The 24,812-nt window shown below is 35.9% G+C and overlaps 2 protein-coding genes and 1 long non-coding RNA gene across 3 annotated transcripts; 1 reads left to right on the top strand and 2 right to left on the bottom strand.

Moving 5' to 3' along the window:
* Positions 1-298: 298 nt before the first annotated feature.
* On the bottom strand, positions 299-5,536 carry LOC121738550 (proton-coupled amino acid transporter-like protein CG1139). The gene is made up of 8 exons (XM_042130691.1): positions 5,325-5,536; positions 4,798-4,855; positions 4,459-4,609; positions 3,632-3,838; positions 2,759-3,034; positions 2,302-2,480; positions 1,203-1,375; positions 299-660 (listed from the first exon to the last, which is right to left on the bottom strand). The coding sequence occupies exons 1-8, from the start codon at positions 5,368-5,370 to the stop codon at positions 419-421; spliced, it is 1,332 nt and encodes a 443-aa protein (XP_041986625.1). The 5' UTR covers positions 5,371-5,536; the 3' UTR covers positions 299-418.
* On the top strand, positions 4,484-18,965 carry LOC121738554. The gene is made up of 3 exons (XR_006037303.1): positions 4,484-4,496; positions 4,940-4,944; positions 18,837-18,965. It is a non-coding gene; the product is annotated as an uncharacterized LOC121738554 (long non-coding RNA).
* Positions 8,277-16,550, bottom strand: LOC121738553 (ubiquitin carboxyl-terminal hydrolase isozyme L5). The gene is made up of 7 exons (XM_042130697.1): positions 16,451-16,550; positions 14,688-14,769; positions 14,447-14,510; positions 13,643-13,748; positions 13,009-13,236; positions 11,063-11,220; positions 8,277-8,616 (listed from the first exon to the last, which is right to left on the bottom strand). Exons 2-7 carry the CDS (start codon positions 14,758-14,760, stop codon positions 8,277-8,279), a joined length of 969 nt encoding a protein of 322 aa, XP_041986631.1. The 5' UTR covers positions 14,761-14,769; positions 16,451-16,550.
* Positions 18,966-24,812: the final 5,847 nt, after the last annotated feature.

The raw sequence follows: 24,812 nt of genomic DNA, 5'->3' as shown, positions 1-24,812 counted from the left end.
TTCGCAAGTTACATTAAATTTACTTGTTTTTAAGCTGATAAGCTTTCACATAATTCTATGTTTATATTATTTAATTTTTTAATCAATTATTTTACCCGCCTTTGGAGATTTTAGTGGATTACACAAAACGTAACAAATCAAAATCGATTTCTAAACTTCTCGTTGTTCTTACACGTACTGCCAGTGTCATTTAGTATCCACTAGTATTAGTACGGATGTAACGAACTATTAAATAAAATTCCTCGTATAATTTTATGAAGTCGATCGTTTTATTTCGAAAATCCAAAACATTTCTGCACTTACACACATTAACGATATTTCAATTTAACACTTCTGAATGCTATAAGTAAGGGAAATTTAAGTTTCTAAGGTTTTACGTTTAGATAATTTAGATCTTAAAAGAAATAAGACCAAGTATTCACGTCATGGACTCGTATACTTCTAGAAGACTTGTATAGCATCCAGAAACGAGACTGGACAGACCAATTATTATCATGAATAGATCTCTAAGCAGCCTATAGTGCAGCACTCCGTAGTTATTAGGGTACCAAATACAAATATCCATGAGGCCAGGGAATATAATAGCCAGCAATGACAGACAAAATGCCCCAAAGAAGGATATAAACGGACCCAGTGTTGGCACCGCGACGGCTAGAACCCCTGAAATAAAAGATAAATATTCAAAAAAAATCCATCCACTGATATTATGAATGCGAAAGTGTGTCAGTCTGTCTGTCTGTTACCTCTTTACGGCTAAACCGCTGAACCGATTTTGTTGAAATTTGGTATGAAGATACCTTGAGTCATGGAAAAGGACATATTATGATACTTTTCATCCCGGAAAAATCGTCGTCATCTTGTAATATTATATTTCATTCGCTTACATCAAACCAGATGTAGGTGGAGTACATCTTTAAAATGACTCTGCAAAAATGAAAGGATAATTCGCATTCGAATTTTTAGGTATTTTTGGCGCAGGCGCAGTATACATAATCTCATTGCCCCATTCAGTTTTCAGAGCTTTGTACAAAGCGGCCAGCTTTTGACGGCCTTTGTAAAAACAAATGTATTTTTTTATCATCACTGTACTATACACATATTTTGTAAGCATTTACAAGTTGTGCCTCGACTCTTGTTCATATTACTTTTAAATGATTACTTAAAATTCTGAAGCTAAATCATAATAATATAAGTTTACGTACATGGTATGATAACAAGTACGATTCGTAGCGAGTAGTCCACAAGGTATTTTTTCGACTTATTTGTAATACCTTCTTTTAATTTTAGCCATATCATTGAATATGCAACAAAATTTTGAAGGGGAAATGACAAAAATATCGCCACAGCCAAAAGGATTTTGGCGGCTTGCGCTTTCCTTAAAAACAAATTAAAAGAAATAGCATTAAAAAAAATTATATTATTCTACAGAAAATATCGAAACAGGGTAGGGATTTTCAGGTACCATTTTAAAGAATTAGGAGTCACACTGCGAGGATGTTTTGGTTTCAAATGAAATATAATATATTCATCTCCACGTCTACACTATAAATTTTTTATAGCCGCATACAAATTTTTCACATAAATACGTTTTAACCATCACAATAATCACAAAAGATTAAAAAAATGGGGTTTGATTAGGTACCATTATAGCTAAATACTAAGGAAAATAAATATACAAAAAAAAAAGTTGCTTAATTACTCCCCTATACGAATAGGTAAATATTTTATATAAAAATAAATAACATTTCCATTTATAAGAAAAATAAGAAACGCTCTCAAATTTCTTCAGGCTGGTTTTATAGTTAAGCGTTTCGGCAGCGCCGTTGGAGCGCCGCGCGTTCGAAGATGTATGGGGGTAGTAGTTGCGTTTCTAAGTCGCGCGCTTGAGCAGCACCGTCCGTCCATACGTTTGTTACAGCTTTGAACGCGCGCGCTCCAACGGCGCTGCGAAACGCATAACTATAAAACCAGCCTCATACATTTTCGCCCTATCAAGAACACGGCGAGCGTCGTAACCGCCACTGTACAAGGCGCGCTGATATTGAATGTTATTTTAATGTAAGTACGTCGATATTCGTACTGACCTGCCAATTTTTGTAATAATTTTTGTGATAGCGTCCTTAAAATATATCTACGCTTTTGGCATTTGGCATCACACAATATACCTAATGTTAAACTAATTATTGTATTGTCTCTATGTTATTTCGTCTGTTTATCAATATTGTGTGTGGAAAATAAACGTTTCTTATTATTTTCTTATTCTAAGAGCGCAATGAGAATATTAAATAAAAAGTTATCTACTTCTCTTCCTGTGGTAGGTTCAGAGTGATGGATGCTTTGATATCGTCGCCATACTTCAAAAACCCGAAGACGCCGACCATAATGTATACCGCCACTATTATCGTCATGCCAATGTTGAACAGCCCGAAGAACGTGACAAATCTCTTGGGGTTTTCCATATTGTACTCCAGAGCTAATATCTGTTTTTAAATTTACTGAATAAAAAGAATAATATTGTTTTACTTAACTACATACTCGTGAAATTACTGTGAGCTGAATGGGGAAAGCGTGGCTCCAATAGCCTGGTCATTGTAGTCCATGTCCGTCTTTCAGTGCGAGATACCAATGCCAAGATGTGCTTACCTACTCGGTACACACGTGGTACACACGATACATGAAATGCAACGATTCCGTCCGTCGTAGGCAAACAAATTTACAAATTTTAAGTAGGATAATATTATGAATATATTTTTCTCACCACTCCGACCGCTTCTAAGGCAAAGAGCGCTGTGCCAATAAATATTGGTATCTCCAGGATGCTTTTCATTTCCAATCTCTGGTAGTCAAATTCCACGTCGTCTTCTATCAGGTAGAAAAACAGGATAATTAATCCTAGGAGAGTGAGTGCGTTTGATACGGAGGAGACTGGAGAGAGGAGCCTGAGGTCTTTGATCAAACAGATGACTATGAGTGGAGCAATCAGATACACGATGTGCCATCGCAACGCCAGTCTCAGCCCATGGAAGTCGCAAACCTAAAAACTTATTAGAATTTAGTTATCAAATAAGTATCACCAATTCAAGTTTCAGTGGCATTCACAGAAAACCGGCGTGAAACAACGCTTGCGCTGTGTTTCGCCGAGCGAGTGAGTTTACTGGAGGCCCAATTCCCTTCCCTATCCTCCCCTATCCCCTTCCCTTCCCATCCTTACCCTCCCCTATTACCCTATTTCCTCTTAAAAGGCTGGAAACGCACCTGCAGCTCTTCTGATGCTGCGAGTGTCCATAGGCGACGGAAGTTGCTTTCCATCAGGTGACCCGTTTGCTCGTTTGCCCCCTTCTTTCATAAAAAAAAAAGTATCAAACTGTGGTACTGGAAGTGTATTTATTATCTACCTATCGAACTGTTTAGGTACTAGAGACGCGGTTAGATAGAGTTTAATTTAATTTTTCTCCAACCGCACCATAAGTTTCCCTTAGCAGCTATTGGAGGTCTTTGAATACCTTTTAAGATTTAGTATGGACCCCTGCAACTCCAGAGAGAACATTGCAAACGCCAGAAATGTAAGCATAAGATTGATTTTTTATCTCACCCCTGACTCAGTACTTACGAGTCAAACTGCAAACATTACCTGATGCATATTCTCTCCGACAAATACGCAATAAATAACGCATATTCCCAACTGCCACAATATAAGGACCGCATCTACGAAGTAATAGGAGAATTTCGAAGCCCAACGCATGCATAGTGGTCCTTCTTGAAGAGCCAGAGCCATGGACTCTGCAAACGTCATGTAGCCTACGCGCTTGCGTTTACATAGCTCGTACTGTGCTGCTATCTGTAAATATTTAATCATCGCTTCTAAGATTTAGGGCTAACTTACTCAATCTTTGGCAGGTAAGTACAGGGCCGCGCCGCCCTTATGTGCGAAGTGTGCCGCGGCCTAGCCAATTTCGGTGTTTAACAAATACTAAGAAATAAAAATAAGTTGAAACATTAAGATTCGAGAAAAAGAGGCGCTTCATAGATTTCGCACACTGGCTCTGTGGGGGGTTGGCGCGGCCCTGGGTAAGTATCATATTATTGGCACATTTATTTGAAAACAAGATGTCCCGGTGAACTTCGTGTCACTTATAAACGTTCCCTGGACTTCCACGATTATATCAAGACTATAATTAGCAAAATCGGTTCAGCCGTATTCTCGAGTCGAGGTAGAACCTACCTTATTTCCCTATATTCTTTAAAGTGCCAATATTTGGTTTCTTTATATTTTATCTTTATAGTTATATATATGGCGGGAGATGCGTAATGCATTTCCCCTCAAAAAAAAAGGTAGGCGTAGGGGGGGCTGGCAAGTGGAAATTAATTAAAAATATCAGTATGTACCAGACCATCTTCTCGAAACAGGTATGAGCTCCCCCCCCCCTTCCCCCTACTAGTAACGTAAGATTCACTCACCAAAACATGAATACAATACGTAGCGAAAATCCCAATAAGTAGCATGAGAAGGAAACTACCAATAATACCAACTCTGCTAAAGGCATTCGGCATAGCTAAAACTCCCGCACCGATACAACCTTTGAGCAAGTGTGTCATCGTTTGTGAGTATCTGTTGACAACAAAATATATGAAAGATATCCATAACCAAACATCCAAATTTTTTTGCTTTTTTGGAAGTCGGATAATAATGTAAGCCTGTAAGAAAACATCGCTTGCTTGAGTCCAAACAATTTTAATGAATGTTGAGAGGGTGAGTATAGACTTATTATAAATTTTATAGGATTTATTAAGACTTACGTCGTCGGCTTCTCTACCTTACGATGTTCGTGAGGATCAAACTCTTCCCCCTCAGAACCTATTGAAAATTAATGACTTAAAGGAATACCAGCAGCAGGTTCAAAATTTGTTGTATCAGATTCCAACACTTCATTTTGCGCAGAGTAGGTAACACGTTTTTAATTCGCACTTGCCAGGAAAATTAACGTTTAAGCCAGGGCAGCTGCCCCCCCGCCTGCCCCTACCTGGGTACGCCCATGAAGATGGATCTCATGGATGTACCATCGAGGAAGTTGATTCCTATGCAATTGACAGACCAACGTTATTTGGTCGAATATGTCAATTCAATGTTAATTGTGATCTGTCAGCTGGGTTTGATGTAACGCAACCAAACTACTTAGGTCCCCGATTTGCATAGGAATCAACTTCTCTGATAGTACATTGGCAAAGTCTCAGTTATATGGTGGTTTTACCCTTTGCGTACGTAACCCAATAAGTACCCAAGAACTTTAAACAAGAGTTTAACTTGGTTCCACTTCCAAATATACCTTTGAGTTGCTCGACCACACCAGCCATAAACTTGTAGATAAACATTTTGTATTGTTTCTCTTCTCTTGTCACCACTAGAAGAAATAAAGTAACAACATAGACTCGAGAGTTAGGTTGACGATGTAAAATACCTAATATGTTACATTGTTTATAAAATACACGTAGTTCTCTTTATTTATTATTCTCTTTGATAAAATATAAAATCCGTGTAATCAAGAAATTTTATAAACGTCATTTACGCTCTTCAGTCCAAAGAGTATAATATAAAAGTCATAATTATTATTTTCTTTATTCTTTTCGGAAACCATAGATTTTTACATCTTGGTACTAGGCTAATAAATATCCATTTTTGCGACATTCAAGATTATATTATTCAAAATATATTATCATAAAATTCATTATCGGCAAGCTGCTAGCTAGGGAAAATATACTTTAATTAGTAAAAACAAAGTAAGACATCAAATATTTATTGCTACATCAAAGTGCATGAATACATACATTTTATGAATCTCTATGTGTTATTCTATGAATAATAAAAACTAACTCTTCAACCATTTTGAATTTTCTTCCTTTTCGCACGCTAAAATATGGCAATAGCAACGAAACACTAACACTCAAGTTTACGCAAAAAGTTAATATAGCTAGCGGAAGCTCGCTCCGCTAGGTATATTAACTTTATGAGTATACGAAATAAAGCCGTTGACATTAATTGTCACTTCTATATTTACACAAAATTGTGTACCGAATACATGCATAAAGTATGCATGTATTGGGGTCACATTTTGTAGACTCGTGGACAAATTTTTTGACACAGTTACTCTTCCGTAGTTTTTATTATTCGTAGATGTAATTATTATTATATACCAATCTACATTCAAGATTATAAAGAAAAACAAAAATGTATGCTACATTCTGGCGGCAAAGTAAAAAATTATCAAAGAAATATATTTGCATGCAATGGTGTAAGATCTCATAAAAATATATAGATCAGGACACAATATAAGTGGAATTATATGTCTACCACAATCTGATGGCAAAAAGTGAGAAAATAAATTGACTCTAGCAATACCGGGGTAATTGGAATAAAACATTTTGATCCTTTTTTTCCTTATAGAGGCTTATTCTGTGTGTTAAACACATAAAGTTAATATATCTAGCGGAATAGAGCAACAATCTCGAGCTGTCAAACGAAACCGAAATTGGTTTCATCTGTGTGTAAAAATATGTGTAAGTACACTACCACAAGCATGATTGAACATGATTTCTATCAGATTAATATCCATGGACGCTTCACACCGCGTCAGTCTGGCCCCGTGCTAAGTACCTGAAGGACTTGTGTTACGGGTACCAGACAACGGAGATATATTTAATACTTTTATACTATACATATAATTAAGATTTTTATTATATAATACACATATTTAATACACATCCATGACCCAGGAACTTTGAAAACTTTTTGTTCCGTCGGCGGGATTCGAACCCGCGACCCCCGGCTTGAGCTATCGACAGCCCACCCACTGAGCCACAGAGGTCGATTAAATTGTCAACGTGCGCGGTGCGGCACGTGCCGCGACTAAACGTCCAAAAAGAGTGCTGCTGTCATGTATCACACGTCTCTTTTTACCACACAGTGTTACTGATAGTGACATCTCTCTTGCTCAGGCCTTTGTTTCTCTATTCGGCTAGGTATATTAACTTTAAGGTTAAACATGCAAATATAAAAATTTATCCAATGATCAAGAATATTTTCTGAAAATCTTCCATCAAAATGTGCCATCAGATTCTGGTAGACCTATAAGGGACCTAATGACTGACAAAACGTGATGATGATTAATATAAAATTGATTTTAAGTTATGAAGCATCTTGGTACAGGCTAAAAGTCTTATAAACTATATTACTATAAGTACTATGGTTTTAAGTAATGAGCAAAATTTTAGTAATATACTAGAAAGCTGTACAAAGTTACAAAATATGGGATAATCGTTTGAATCCCTTATACAATTCTATTCGTTTATTTGATAGCAAAGACAAAAAATGGGTACTTATATAATTTACTAAATTGATTTTGATAGTGAAGATCACCTTTTGCGCGAATATAAACTTGTAAAAAAACCTATTATGTAAATTGAAAAACCTATTTCATCAAGCATGTAAATAATTATTTGTAAATTAGATTGTAGTTTATATAATATTATTATTGCGGTCAAAATATGCATCGATGACGTCAGTGCGACGCAGCAAGTCCACAAATATACCAGAGTACATAGCCAACACGTTTTTTTTATAGCTTCTATGAAGAATTGCCGATTGAATATACCTTATGAAATTGACATGACATATTTTGAGTCGTATGTCGACTTCATATTATTATTAAACGCTTGTATCAATTCCATACATTTCGATCGGCGATTCTATAAAGAAGCGATAAAGTTGGCTAGGGACCCAGAACCCTTAGTCAAAATGCACTCGCTAGCTTCGATCACTATCGAAATTAGCGAATGCAATGCAAGTACACAGCAACACACATTTAAAATATTGTAGTATTCTAGTATAGACTATAGAGGTATCGAATGCGCTGCAGTGAACGTTACTCGCTGTCGCGGCTCTTGTCGCGGTCCTTCTGCACGTGCGGTCGGATAACGAACTCGTCGACGTCGATGACGTCACAGAATGTCTCGTCCACGTCCAGTATGCTGCTGTCCATCGGCTCGGGCTCCGGGGGGAGGGGGGCGCTGCACTCCGCCACCGGCGTGATCTCCCGGTGGCTCTCGTGTCTGGTCTCTCTGGTGCTGGTGGTCTGATGTAGCAAATCATTCGAGTCTCGGAATATGACGTCCAAATCGCCGAGCGTGTACATGTCGGAGTCTGGGAGCACGCGCGAGGGGCTACTCTGGGAGATGCGGCGCGGACGCGGCCGCCGGGCCCCGGGCGTGCCCGAGGCTTCGTGTTATACTTTCATCCTCTTGGCGCCCTTCTTCGAGGCGCGCTCTTTCGCCTTCTCGTACAGCGGCATCAGCTTCTTCTCTTCTGCCAGTATTTTTAGCAGCGTCACGATGAACGGCAGGTAGTTATGTCGCCTGCGAGCCATCTCCTTCTGGTATCTCTGCATTTTTACCTCCTCGTTCTCTATGAGGGACCGGAGCCTCCTCACCTCTAAATCGATTTCAGTCGCGTCCATGCCGAGGGACTGCGGATCTTTCAACATGTCGGCTATCTGACGTTCGTAAACCATTTTTCTGTCTGACACGAGCGCCATCAGGTTGAAATGAATTTCGCCCTCGGTGTACCTAAAATTAATAAAATCATTTTGTAACATTGACAGGAATATTATATTCATTATGTAGAATAAGAAACTATAGTATTATAATGTTTAATATAGTGTCCGACCGAAACTGATTTTTCAGCCGAAACCGAAACCGAACTTTCGGCTTTACTCTCAGTTTCGGCCGAAACCGAAACTTGGTAAAACATTTAAAATTACGATTATTTACAAAAATTTGTTGAATTTCAACATAAATTAAACTAAAGAAAAAGTACCACATTGAGTTTTTTACTTTTTGCGACATTTCTTAAAATAAATAGTATTAATCTTAGACTCGAATATGTTCTCTAGAAACTTTTTGGTACTATATTCCATCTTTTTATACGATTCCAAGTAGGTGCGATTTCACCAAAGAAATTGAACGCGCTTAGCGCACTTCTAAACTAGTTTTAAACGTATAAACACGTTTATAACACTTAATTGTATTTCACCAACATAAACTAAACACATTCACAGCAAATCCGATTTTTATCTTCTGAACGCCCAAATTTCGAGTTTTAACTACAGATCGAAAAAAATAGGCGAAAAAATTGTTAAGATGACAGTTTTCACAGATGCGTTTGGTTAGCTTATATAGTTTCTTGCTATTTTGTTAAAAAATAAAACGTGACAAGGCTCCAAGATGATAAACACATATAAAAATCATCGCGTGACGTAACGTAAACTTAGATTCAATAATTGCGATTAAAAGTTTTTTTTTGTTTTTTTTTTTAATTAAATAAGGGGGCAAACGAGCAAACGGGTCACCTGATGGTAAGCAACTACCGTCGCCCATGGACACTCGCAACATCAGAAGAGCTGCAGGTGCGTTGCCGGCCTTTAATCTATTCGAAACAAATCGAGATTTACGTCGCCATATAAACGCGTTCGTTGTTCAATGATTCATCACTTGAACTATAGTTACCTAATCGATATCATGAATTAATTGACCTTCTTTCCTGTATCATAATGTACTTCGAAATAATCGACAAATAGAAATACTCAAGAAAATAAACGCACACTACTTGTATGAAAATAAGTACAAAATGGCCACGCAATGTCGGGCTAAGACTACATCTATAGTAAATACTTCATCTATGGTTTGGGTAGTTTATGTATCGTTCCTTGTTTTTTTGTTGATAAAATAATGTAACTAGACTCCAAAGTGATAAAACTATGTAAAATCATCGCGTGGCGTCACATAAACTTAGATTTATTAATCGTGATTAAGAGAAGATTATAAAATCCGTTTGTATGGGAATCATGGACACGACCGCGGTCGAAGTTCAAAACAAAATTACTAACCACATTGCAGTTGGCGTCATATTTATTTTGCTCCAGAAGGTGTTTCGCCACTAAACCTGAAAAATGTACTGAGGGCCGCAAGAGTGAAGCTTACAAGGAAGTATGCTAGATAAGATTCTAGCAGGGTAGGAACGTTCTAAGAGATTGCGTATCCATAGTTAAAAGTTAATTTTAAATATTTAAATAAAACGCGTGGTAAAAGGAAAAGTGTGAGGCAAGATGATTTACTTGATAAATCTCGCAAGATATATACTAATATATCCTATAATCTTACAGTCAAACAAAATTCTTAAGTAAATGAAGTTCATACACAATAAAATCAAGTTATCAGAGCATTTACTAAATCGTTTGTTTGGGAAATATGGTTAAAATAGCACGTAATTTGCCAACAGTTATCTATATTAAATAAGCCGGCATTTGTTGTAGAAATAAAATTCAGTAATATAATTTCGATAACAATAAGTTTAGACAATTTAATGAAAATAAAACGAAGTGCTAATTTTTGATTTGGGACAAATCTGGAAAACGTGGGAGAGCCATGCTTCGGCTCGAATGAGCCGGCTCGACCGGATAAATACCACGTTCTCACAGAAAACCGGCGTGAAACAGCGCTTGCGCTGTGTTTCGCCGAGTGAGTGAGTTTACCGGAGGCCCAATCCCCTAACCCCTACCCTATTCCCTTCCCTACCCTCAACTATTCCCTTCCCTTCCCTACCCTCCCCTATTACCCTATTCCCTCTTAAAAGGCCGGCAACGCACTTGCGGCTCTTCTGATGCTGCGACTGTCTATGGGCGACGGAAGTTGCTTTCCATCAGGTGACCCGTTTGCTCGTTTGCTCTCTTATTTCATAAAAAAAAAAAAAACAATCTCAAAACACGATTAAATAGATGGTGCCGAACTAAGTCGGGGCCTCACTGGCCAGCAAGCGCGAGTTAACTGCAAAGTTTACCGAACGACGCATGAGTTTCGGCGGGGCCGAAAGTTTCGGCTATATTTTGACCGACACCGAAACTAAGACCAAAACTAGATTTTTTGGCCGAAACTGGCCGAAACCGAAACCGAAAGTTCGGTCGGTCACAAGTTTAATATAATGGGAAAACAATTTTATTACAAAAAACCTACTTACACATTGATTCTCTTCATGATGATGGGTCTGACAACATCTAACCAATCCTGCTGAGGTGCTATGGGTCCGTGGTCAATGGGTCCATCCCGCAGACCATCTAATTCATACAGACGACCATCGATCGGTATATAACCAACAAAGTGATAAGCATCTTCATCCTGAAACGTCAATAAAATATTATCTAATAGAAAAATAATTATAAGAGTATATCAGACCAGATTTACAGACCAACAAATTTTTAACTGGTTCAATGTTTTGAGCAGACACTGTCAGAAGGGACAACACAAAGTCAAGAGTTTGTTTACTCTAGTTTAAATTTTAAACAACACTCAGCACATTTATATTGTGACTAGATGTCCCGCGCGGCTTCGCCCGCGTAAATTAGGAATTTTACGGAAACCGTACAATATTTTCCCATAAAAAATAGCTTATGTCCCTACTCCCTTCACTTGGTCTATATCTGTGCCAAATATTGCCATAAAAATTGCTCCAGTAGTTCGTAATTTCTAATATTTCCCCGATTTTCCCACATTTTCCTGAGTTTCTTCGGTCGTATTAGTCTAAGACCCAGTTTCATCAAGCAATGTTAAATAAATAATGGCTTGTTAAATCCGATAACGGCCTGTTAGAGCTATCGAGCGTTCCACCATAGGCTAATGTCATGTCAAATCGCCTAACACGGTGTTAAATTTTAATTCCTGCTGGGGAGGTCCGTTAAATATATAACAGGCCGTTATAATAGTCAAAACAACAACTTTCAAAGACAATATCCAATATCAATAAAAGAATCTGTTTTGACTTTTGAGTCTTTCCGCCATGTTTCCGCTACGTCCTTATTATTAATTATTTTCATAGTTATGAATAATTATTTATTTTTACTTTGTCAAAAATTCAGCCCTCGGATTTTCCTTGACATTGCAAATATACTAACTTATATCAAAATTATCAAACCAAACCATGTAAATAAAAGTTTGTATTATGATTCATGTTTTCAGCTTCGACAGATAATTATTAAGCGTGATAATATTATAATTTATATAGCCTTACTCAATAAATGAGCTATCTAACACTGAAATAAGTTTTTAAATCGGACCTGTAGTTCCTGAGATTAACGCGTTCAAGCAAACATACTTACTCTTCAGGTTTATAATATTAGCACAGAATAGATAATAGTACATATTAGGTAGGTAGATTTTTTTTTATTATCGCTTGACAAATTACTCGAGCCTCAATCTTAAAGACTATGAAAAGTAACAATAACAGGGTCCTTATAGGCTCATAAGTCATAAGTTCATAACCATGGGACGATGCATGGTATAATATGGTAGTGATGATGATGATGAATGTAATTTGTATGGTAGCATATGCTTTCCGTTCTTAAAACAACTCCCAAACTTGTATCTATAAAGAATCAGGAGTTCTTTCAGCGCCTTCCAAACCACGGTATACCAGGTATACCTCGGTGCAAAATCTTACTTGTTGGTAGCATATGCTTAGAATACTTCTCACGAAACCGAAGTCACCACATGTTTCCCTATAAATATTGAGGAGTTTCCTCGATTACTTATGGATCTCGATTCATCAGATCACCACTTTTGTGAATATAATACCAAATTGGGATATTACCCTATATACCTACCAAAAGAAAATTTTTGAAAATCGGTTAACAAACGGCGGACCGCGGAGTAATCGTTGAACGAACGAACGAACATAACACCTCACCCATTTTGAAAGTTGGTTAAAATTGTAGCCTATGTGTTATTCTGATGTATAAGCTATGATATTGTAAAGTTTCATTTAAATCCGTTCAGTAGTTTTTGCGTGAAAGAGTAACAAACATCCATACATCCACACTTCCACACATCCACACATCTATACATCCAAACAAACTTTCGCCTTTATATTATTATATAGTAGGATGTAGGAAATAGGATAAAATTACTTACTTTAGAAGCTACTTTAGGGTCAAACTCGAAAATAGTCTGCTGCGACATGGAGTTGTGAGCGCTGCGGATGGTTTGTGAGTTGCTCAGTGTCAACCCTCGCATCTTAGGGTCAAACGACATGCTGAACTCTTTGAGCTTAGTGAGCTCCGGACCTAAATCGATGTCCGGATGATTGCAGTTCAACAGCAGGCTTATAACTGCCTGAGTGGCACAGGCATTGTTGATAACCTGAAAGATACAATTCAGTCTATTTAAAAGCCCATACAACGAAAACTGAAGTGATATGGGAAATGAAACTCACAACAATAAATGTGTAGCAGCCCTACAGGATTTTTATTTAATTTAAGTACTTCTAGTTATAAAGGTGACATACCCATTATATTTAATGTAGCTGTTGAGGATAAATATATTATAGAGTCTGGTGGCAAATACATGAACGGTTTTAGGGACAGACAGACAGTGAAGTTTTAGTGATAAGGTTAATAATTATTGTGTGGAACTTTTTAGGGTTAAGAAAAAAACATGATTTATAAAAATACTTGTCTTTGGATGTCTTATGACAACAAAGGTGCAAGAAGGTAACAAGAAGAGAGTTGTTAGTAAAATGTAAAACTTTGAATGCAAATTAAATTACCTGTTTGGCAAAATAAATCTTTTCCAAGAGTTTATCTTTCACCACTGGTAGTGGTGGCTCATCCTGTTGCAAGTATTTGAACAGGAATATTAACCCATGCACAGGCCTGTTAACAATTTATAATTTCAAATTATACATAATATAATATCGTCGTTGAGTGCCTCCCAACTTTAGGTACTTGTTTTACAGGAGAAGGATTTTATTTACAAAATTTTCCTATTAGATATTTGTAATAAAATTATCACAAAAATACTTATTATTCTGTAAATTGCGATTTAAATAATAATGCGGGCCGAGCAATATTCTGTTGGTTTTTTTTTGCGCGCTCAAAGAAGCCTCACTCCGAGCCGTGCACATGGTGGAGACGGGCTTGTCGCCTCAGGTCGCAATGGACAACGAAACTGCAGTTAAATTAATAAAATTGTACCAGTGTCATTATGTTCTTTGGGGTCCGTTGAACAAGATGTACTTATTACAACAAAAATGCTATGCTATGTATTCTCTTTTTATATAATGTTAATGACTATTAAAGCAGCAGCTCCGAGCTAACATGCCTCACCTTAATTCATAACATGCCTCAAGCCTATGCCTCGAAGTGAGCAGCATTGGTTTGCTTCAAGTCGAGGTTGCTCTAATGGATATGCAGCTTTAAAAAATGGAGTGGAATGGAGGACTTGGAATTGATTTCTTAAAAATTCAGCTTTCTTAAAAATTTCTTAACAATTCAAAGAATTTTATATATTGCACACATTTGGTAAAAAGAATACAATTTATCAAATGGCATGATAAGGAACAGAAACTCACCTTAAGTTGTCAAATATTTCATCATCGATTTTCCATATTTCCTCAACCTGTACCCCTTTTACACCTAGTGGAAACAAAATAATTAATTTTTTACACAAACACAGGCAATAAATAGACAGGCAAAGTATACACAATACTGGACATAATCTCCTCTCTAACATTATTAAGTATTTATTTTAATTGTAAAATTAACATGAAAAAATTATTAATAAGAAAATTCTCAACATTAGGATCTACATACCAAACTTTTTAATTAACTGTGTAAACACGCCTGGATCACTTTCAATCAAACACCAGTCGCCCGCTGATTCCATGGTAAATGACTACAAATAAAGTATCCATTGTAAGTTATATTTTCTATGACTTATTCTTGTAGTACATGATGTGAACTGTTTACTTGTAGCATAATTTTTTTTAAGATATTATATTAGATGTGCAAATATTATCGCTTTCATGTTCAAACTTTATAATTAAATTCAGTATTTTGTTTTTCTGTGTTTTTTTGCAGTTTCTTAGGGTGTCTTGATTAAACACAAAAATGTTATGAAATAGGAAAACAGAAAAATGTTTAGATCTTTCAACAATAAAGACATGACCACGGACACATTATAAAGAGGTGAATCATGCAAGGTACACCAATTTCGTTTATTGTACACGTGACCAACACTGACACACTCAACTAGGTACTACAACCCGAGTATTTTTTTTTGTCTGTGGACATGACATATAATATTTTTTTAATCTAGATTGTTTTTATTAATTATTATATACTTATATGAAGTTATGAGCCTCAGAATGATCAAAATAAAAATCAAAAAAGTAATCGATATCATATTCTTTAGACAACCAAAAATTGAGCGTTTACATTTTTGTAAAATTTAAACAATAAAAATTGCTTGAAAGTTTCGCAAAATTAAAAAAATATTAGAACTTGAAAAAATTTTTGTTTATTATCACTTGTAGGCAATTCAGCGGCAAACAATTGCCATTTTGTTAAATTTGAAGAAAATAATTTAGCTTGTACATATCCTTATCTGAAATTTTATTTTGTCTGCTGTCCGCTGAGTTTAGGGTCATGTTGTTTGACTTTTTTTAAATATTTGTTTAACATTACCCTTCTCTTGTGGAAAAACAAGACAATAGAATTTCTACTGTGTCTCAATCACCGGTGACCGCATGCTGCTTGATGAATTAAATCAGAATGGTGAAGAGAATGTATGGAGGTCCCAGTAGTTCCTATGTTTAATGAGCTCAATTATAAGTAGGTATGTTTCATATAATATTATTATTTTGTAATTGAATAGAGGGCTAATTATTTTAGCAAGAATAACTACAACAAGTGCGAGTTGGACTCGCGCACGAAGGGTTACATAGCATTATAGAGCAAAAATAGGTAAAAAATGTGGTTTTTTGTATGGGAGCTCCCTTTAATTATTTATTTTATTTACATTTTACTATTAATTATTAAAGTATAAATACAACTGAGTATTTTATGAACATTTCAAGTGCCCACCTATTTCCATTATTGATTTGATATCTATCAGAAAATAGCAAAAAAATTACGTTTGTTGTACCTATGGAAGCCCCTTTATTATTCTTAGTATTTGCTGTTATAGCCGCAACAGATATACACAATCTGCGAAAATTTCAGGAATCTAGCTATAGCGGTTCTTGAGATACAGCCTGGAGACAGACAGACAGATGGACAGACAGACGGACAGACAGACATCGAAGTCTTAGTAATAGGGTCCCGTTTTTACTCTTTGGGTAGGTACGGAAGCCTAAAAATTTGGTTATACAAACTTTAAACTGCACATTAGTATCATGTCAAAAAACACACATGAAAAATGTTTATTATCGTTAAGGTTTTGTTTTATTTGTAAAATACAATATTATACAATACTTATTTATAATAAAAAATAAAATCGGTTTGTATAAAACAAAGCTGCCGGTAAATAAACGTACTAATGAAACTAAGAAGTGTATAAAAAACAACAAGCATACCTTATTACTTGATGAACTAAGAAAATTTACACATTACTTTTATTTCGTAAAACAACAGTAAATATAAGTTTTATCCGCTTATTTCACAGAATACAAATTGCCATTGGCTTGCCTTTGTTCACGGACACGATTCATGAATCATGGATGACATACAGTGTTGCAGAAATGACATTTATGAAATCGGTGTTGCTGCCAACTAAAAATCGTGAGAAATAGGGAGATTGCTACGAACTAAAAATCGGGAGAAATAGGGAGATTGCTGCCTAAATAAATCAAATTAAAACACGTGTTAAAGTTATTAATCATTAGCCTCCTTGCAGCTTAGACAATAGGCGTAGTTTGCATCTTTAATATTACTGCTTGCCTGTAACCACCCAGCAAACTCCGGGCGTGTTTCCCACTCTTTTTTTATTTTTGTAGTAAGTATATCTTTTTTTTTGTTTCGAACGTACCACTACTAGTGGTTGGAAAATCACTGTCTGGGTCTGAACTAGACCTTTGATTTCCGTTAATACAATATGGGAAGTTGCGTATCGGACGAATGATTAGAAAATAAAAAAATTGAAAAATGAAAATTGAAAATTTGAAACCTGTCGCATTCATATCGACGTATTTAAAAATATATATTCCCCTACAATAATATTCAACTTTAGTGAGTATGAATTACAGCCTAAATTTGCTTGTTTATTGAAATGCCAATCTAATGCCTTGCCCCTTGGGGAATAACCCTAACTTGGGGAATAAAATAATAATAATAAAAATGTTAAATTTGGTGTTACAAACTACAAAATGAATATAAATTAAGTTTAATGTTCTAAGATTGAGTAAATCGGGAGATTATACCCTAAAATCGTTTTATCGGTATCTGTTTGCCAAAAGCGGCAGATCTACCGATAAATCGGTAACTTTTACAACACTGATGACATAATATGACATGATGAAAATCTATATTTTACCTTTTTTTTCTTCTACTCCTTTTTATTTCATTTTTTTAAGGCGCTTTTTAACCATGGCCAGTGTCAAGTTACTGTCGTAAAATATGGCGGGAATTTTTTTTTTCATTAAATGGGGAGGCTTACGCCAAAAGAAGAAGAAGAAGAAAAGTTTACAAAATCTAGAGTTGTTTTTCCAGATGATCGTAAAGTCGAAAGTCTAGTAAAAGTCTAAAAAAGTAGTCAGTAAAGTCAACGAGTCAAATCAGTTGTTTTAGTACTGTCTGTCAAAAAAGTCATGAAATTAAAAAGTGGCAACATCGTAGTGTCATCCCTTTCAAATCAATCTAAGAAAAAAGGGATGCCACTACGATGTTGCCACTTTTTAATTTCATGACTTTTTTGACAGACTGTAAAGTGGTAGACCCTTTACTAAAACTTTTGATGGAGTTTTGGAGGGAACACAAAATGCCACGTTTCTTGAAGTTGTGGGCAAGTGTGGGCAAGTGATACAACTTCAAGAAACGTGCCACGACATCGAATATTTAATGGTAAATAATTAATATTCTACCAACATTACACATTAAAAACCGAAAAAACACAATTTTTGGAAAATAATATAAAAACACAACGTCGCTCTTTCGTATACCCAGCAAAACTCCCTACTCCTTCTTTTGACGTATTAACTAGCGTTTGAAGTTGCCAGCAGGGCTTCATAACGTTACCGATTACCAGAAAAAATAACGTTACGTAAGCTACATATTTTCATAATGATAATAGCTATGTCCACACTGTGCACTTTCATCTTCAATTTTCGTCATCAACTTTCATATTGGCGCATTCATTAATTGAATGCGTCAAGGAACGCAACGCCAATATTGTCATTTTTGAAGTTTTGGATACGGTCAGAAGCAGCCCCCCCCTAAGGGAAGAAGGGCTAATGGCGCCTTTGTGCAAAAAAGGATTTTGGCCTCTTGCCTTAAGGCATTTTGAATCTTTTTTTATGGTAGATAAGTGAAATAAAGCAAATAAAAATCGGCCAAGTGCGAGTCGGACTCGCGCATGAAGAGTTCCGTACCATTAAAGTGCAAAAATAGGCCAAAAATTGTATAATAATATTTGCATGGGTGCTCCCTTTGAATTTAATTTAAATTTTGGTTTTAATTTAATTTAAAGGTTGGCGTCCAGCGCCATACTGCACTTCAGCCAAAAATTGCATAGTGCTAAATAGAAATTGGTTTGGAAAAAGAAATTAAAAAGTGGCAACATCGTAGTGTCATCCCTTTTTTCTTAGATTGATTTGAAAGGGATGACACTACGATGTTGCCACTTTTTAATTTTTTCACTTTTTTGACAGACTATATTACGTTACTATAAAAACTATCAACTAAAATTAGTTTGAACGAGATCTAGCAAGCAGTTTTTTTATAAGTCATAAATGGTAAACCTTAAAGTGATTAATAATCTTTGAGTAGTTTGAGAATAATTATTTTCTATTAAAGAATGATAAGCTCAAGTTACAGTTAATCCTGATGAAATTAAAATAATTGTATTTAATAATGGAGTTTGAAATGGGTTAAATGTTGTAATATTTATTGGAGGTCAATTCGATTCAATTTCAATAACGAACAAAAAAATTTTTTTTTTCATCTAACCTATGCGTGTGTGGTATCTATGGATGACCTATCTATAGATACCGAAAATCGTATTGAAGTTTCCATTATAATTTTTTTCTAACCTGAATAGTTTGCGAGAGAGACTCTTCCAAAATGGTAAAATGTGTGTCCCCCCCCCCCCTCCCCCCTCTAACTTCTAAAGTAGGGGTATGAAGTCTAAAAAATTATATGATGTACATTACTATAAAAACTACCAACGAAAATTGATTTGAACGAGATTTAGTAAGTCGTTTTTTTAGACGTCATAAATGGTAAACCTTAAATTAACTTTCATTAAATCAACTGAAATATTCAAATAAATTTAAAAAATCTTTTTAATTTCATAACAATATAAACCTTACTGCTGCTGCGGAACCCTTCATGGGCGAATCCAACTCGCACTTGGCCGGTTTTTTAATTTTTCTGGTATGCGACATTGCCAGTTCAACGCGACACATTTTAATAAGGTTCATACAAGTCTGTAGGTAACATTCAAATATACATAGGTATAAAAATAACGTTATTTTAAGAATGATAATTTCATCATTATTTTTTTGTATGCGACGTTGCCAGTTCAACGCGACACCTTCCGTTCATGTTCGTAGACGCACGAAATCTCACTCGCTGCCCAACTGCGACTGGGACTTCCGAGCACCAGAGTTTTTTCGCGAGTTCCGTAGTCAACAAGGAACCCTTATGGTTTCGGAAACCACTCCTCAAATACTGTAGTGCCTGGGACAAGATTTTTTAAATGTTGCTTGGGCGCATCCGTCATTCTCGCATCATAGTCGGCTTAGTCCAGATGAAAGAACTAGTCAATACGGCTGGGACCAACTATGTGCGGGTTTCCTCACTATGTTTTCCTTCACCGTACGAGCGTCCGTATTATGTACTTGAGAAGTGAGATCAGAAAATGTCTCATAGGTTCGAACCTGCACCCTCTAGGAGTGCGAACCGAAGGTCTACCCACTAGGCCACGGACGCTCTATTATTAGACACAATTATTTTTTTTTTTTTTTTACAGGAACATCCCCATTAACCCATCTATATTGTTTACTAGCTGTTGCCCGCGACTTCGTCCGCGTGGACTTTAGTTTATAGTTGTTCCCGTCAAGCGCGGTCCGAAGGGGACATGACCCCCCCTAAAATGTAAGGTAAAATTGAAAATAAAATAAAACCCAGAACCGTCCGAGGGCGCAGATAAAAAAAATAGTGTAGTGACTACTGAGTGACACCCCCCCAAAATTTCAGGCTGCGACCGCGCCTGGTTCCCGATTGAGTCGTTTGTCGCGCAAATAAAAACATTCCTTGTCCCAGATTCAAATTAGTATCTGCAATCTCCATGCCAAATTTCATCAAAATAGATTAAATAGTTTAGGCGAGAATCATAAAAGTATTGTGCGGGAACCGTACATTTTCCGGGATAAAAAGTATCCCTTGTCCTTTCCCGAGACTGAAAGTATTGCCATAGAAAATTTTATCAAAATATATTGAATATTTTAGGCGATACCTAATCATAAGAGTTTATTGTGCGAGAACCGTACATTTTTCGGGACAAAATTAGTAGGTATTCCTTGTCCTTTCCCGAGACTCAAAGCATCTCCATACCAAATTCCATCAAAATAGATTGAATAGTTTGAATCATAAAAGTATATTGTGCAGTAACCGTACATTTTTCCGGGACACAATGTATCTTAAGTTCTTTTTCGTTACTCAAAGTATCTTTAAGTAAGTACTTATACCAAATTTCAGCAAAATGGCCCCAGACGTTTACGTGTGATGTCGTGACCACGCGAAATAAAAATAACCTATGATCCTTCACGTGGTCTACTTCTTATCTGTGCCAAATAACAGAAAAATAGCTCCTACAGTTCGTTGAGCCCTTTCAAATAATTTCCCCCGTTTTTTTCACATTTTCCTCTACTTCTTCGCTCCTATTAGTTTTAGCGTGATGAAATATTGCTTATAGCCTTCCTCGATCAATGGGCTATCTAACACTGAAAGAATTTTTCAAATCAGACCAGTAGTTCCTGAGATTAGCGCGTTCAAATAAGGCCTTTCAAATAAATCCCCCCATTTTTTTCACATTTTCCATCTATTTCTTCGCTCCCATTAGTCTTAGCATAATAAAATATAGCCTTATAACCTTCCCGATAAAGGGACTATCTAACACTCAAAGAATTTTTCAAATCAGACCAGTAGTTCCTGAGATTAGCGGGTTCAAATAAGCCATTTCAAATAATTTCTCCCGTTTTTTCCACATTTTCCTCTATTTCTTCGCTCTTATTAGTATTAGCGCAATATAATATAGCCTATAGCCTCCCTCGATAAATAGGCTATCTAACACTGAAAGAATTTTTCAAATCAGACCAGTAGTAAAAGGAGCGAAGAAATACAGGAAAATGTGGGAAAAACGGGGGAAATTATATGAAATTTGATGAATTATATGAAATCTTAAGAACTACTGGAGCAATTTTTATGTTATTTGGCAAACATGAAGAATAGACCACGTGAAGGGACATAGGCTATTTTTTGCGGAACAATGTACGGTTGCGTGAAATTCCTAAATTACGCAAACGAAGCCGCGCGCAACATCTTTATGTAATAAAGTCGTAGGAAATTCAATTCTGTACATTGAATATTTTTGTACAATAAATAATACTTGGGATGTGTCATGTGATCTACTATGCTAACGCGGACGAAGTCGCGGGCAACAGCTAGTTATAATATAATATTGCCCCAATTTCACCAACGTCTGTTAGTGTTAACAGCTTGTTAAAATGTCATTTCATCTCCTTCATTCATAAGAAAAACGAAAGAGGTAACGTGATACTAATTCGAGCGTTACCTTTAACAGTCGTTGGTGAAATTGGGGCGTATAGATTATATTCAAAGACTTTGAGTCAATACAACATAATAATTACGTCCGTATGTTAAATACTTTAAGAGCTATTGTTCTTTGCAATGTTTTATTTTCATGATTTTCTTGTATAGTTGCGCACAATCGGTTTTACTGCTTACGCATAGGGTATGTTCAACGAATAATAACTTTAGAGGTATTTGACATACAGACATAAATTAAACGTTGTATTACAGCTTAACTCAAATTCTTTGGATACTTACAGTAAATAATAAAAATGGGTTAATAAAAATAATAAAATTGGCTGTTTCTGTAAAAAAAAATACAATAACTGTAAAATTTTCACGTGTTTTCTCTAGTTTTTCAGAAACTTTATGACTTATTTAAATTGTTTGCATAAAGAAAACCCTTTTTTGTTTTTTATGGTAGGCTATTTAGTTAGGTACCTTTCATTTAAGGCTATTTTCATGACAATAGGACGAGACCTCGCAAAGAAATAATGTTTTTTTCTAACCGGGTAGAGTCAATAATAAAGTGCCTGGCACCACACAGAGGCGAAGGGGGCTAGAGTGCTAGACCCGTTTCATTGCCAATCAGGGCTTCAAATATCATAATTTTTTCGTAACATTAGTGTCTAAACACACTCGGCCAAAGTTACGCGGCGTAAATTCCGCATGATTACGATTCACGCCCGCAATGTAAGTATTTTAAATTACCAATGACACACTATTCCGTCCATGGAATTATTATATACAACGTAGTATAATATTATAATATTAATTCCATGATTCCGTCGCGTTCCCTCCGTATTTTGTATGCGTTTGCCATTGCGGACGTAATCATGCGGAATTTACGCCGCGTAACTTCGGCCTAGTGTGTTTAGACACTTAGTTTAAATGGAAGGAGTGCATCTACTTATGCATTTTCCATATTTAATTTCTTTACCACTTCATGAAAAATGTTGCCACTAGAATAGTTAGGTACCGTACGGCGTACGGTCTACTGCCACTATCTATTGCGAAGTTAGGCGAGGTGGAGTGAGGTGTTAGATATACTAGATGGGGGGGGTACGCAGGGTCCGCTTTGACCAGACACCGGTAGCGCCTGATGTGAAAAACTTTAAACCATAATGCAGCTTTAAGCGAAAACTAAAACCTACTTTTTATACCATTTACCTAGGACGTACGTATCTAAGGACGGGAGGGACAATCAATATTATAGTAGTTATTAGGTATACCTAAATAGGCCAAGGCAATCGAAAGGAGAAATATTCAATTAAGAGGCAAAATAAATTGTTACTTTTATTATTCACAAAGAGTCATAAATAAACATAATTTTACTAACTAAAACAAATAGATTATCTACCTAGATAATATTAATAGGAGTAGATATAGTAATAAACAAACAAAATATTTTATTTTAAAACATTATAATTTACAAGAAGAACGATAGGTGGTACACTTTAACATTTTGTAGGAGAAATTAAACTTATAATTAGTTTTAGTTTAGTTATATTTACACATAATATTATAATTATAACATTCAACAATTTCGTAAAGGTATAACTTCAAATCCTTACCTACATACTAAGCTGAAATTTAGTTCTATTATAATAGCATATTTGACAATAATCTAAAAAAATAAATAGATGGATTATTACGAGATTAGTACTGTAATGAATATATTTTAATAGTGAATATATATCTATGAAGACACCTTATTTACAATTATTTAAATTTAATCATGCTTAAAGCAATAAGTACTACTTATACTTTAATAAATAGTAAGGGGTTTTCCAATATGGACTTGACAACTTTTTTTCAAAATAAAATTAAATCCATTTGAGATAATATTTCAAAAATTTTATTATCGTATTATGGTACAAAAGTAATTTAACATTTTTTAATGAAACTCTTCGCTCATATTCTGGTCACCGCAGGCCCGTTTGCATCGATGATTCCTTGAACCCAATTTTCTATGACTTTGCCACACATTTCGACTATTTCGCGTTTAATTTTGGCTCTGCGCTCATTCAACGGCGGCGGCTTATCCAACGACTTGACGCAGCCCCTAAGAAAAAAATCTAGAGGCGTTAAATCGCCTGAAAGAGGCGGTTAATCGACTGGTCCATATTTGACACGCTCATCAAACTTGCTCTTCAGTGCCGTCCTATTGAAACCTCATGCTGTCCAAGTCCATATCTTCTAAATCGGGCCAAAATAATCCATAATTATGGCCGATCCGTCTGTCTGCTAGGGCGAGAATTACGATTGAAAATCGGAGTTAACGCTCTTAAAGAAGCGGCCACCGACTCCGAATTTCTGTAGTACTTAAATTTTTAAGATTTGCAGACGTTGTTCGTTCGTGTACTTCACCATGATAAAAATGTTATACCTGGCGGCTGCCCCCACCCCCCCCCCCCTCTCCCCCTCCTGCCCCTACCTGGGTACGCCCATGAGTGAGGACGTTATTAAGGCGGGTGCCTAGTCAATAGGTTATAGGTAGTAGGTACCTACGATAGGTCGTGATCTGCCGACTGGGGCCTGGTTTTGTCTAAGTACATAATTTCCTATCTGCCTATGAACTAATTTCTCTGATAGTAGAGTCGGCTGTTTAGTTAATGATAAGTGATAACTAACGTTGTCATAGGTAACATTCTATTTTATTGTGTGAAGAAGAAAAACTCCAAGACAATAATGAAGTATGTAAGTAATATATTATACCTATTAGAGGCATGTTTCTATTTATTGATCCAAAGCAATTTACAATCTATCGCAAAACTTTTATATAATTACGAAGAGTTAAAACTGTACAACATTAATTCACAATAGAAAATTATATTTCTAAATTTTCGTACCCTCGTGGTTTCGCTGTTTTTTTGTTAGGTATTCCTAAATATCAACTAGGTAACTGTA

The sequence above is a fragment of the Aricia agestis genome, chromosome Z, assembly GCF_905147365.1.
Source record: "Aricia agestis chromosome Z, ilAriAges1.1, whole genome shotgun sequence".
NCBI lineage: Eukaryota > Metazoa > Arthropoda > Insecta > Lepidoptera > Lycaenidae > Aricia > Aricia agestis.
Note: the sequence above shows the minus strand (reverse complement) of the source record. Positions and strands in the feature narration are given on the sequence as shown.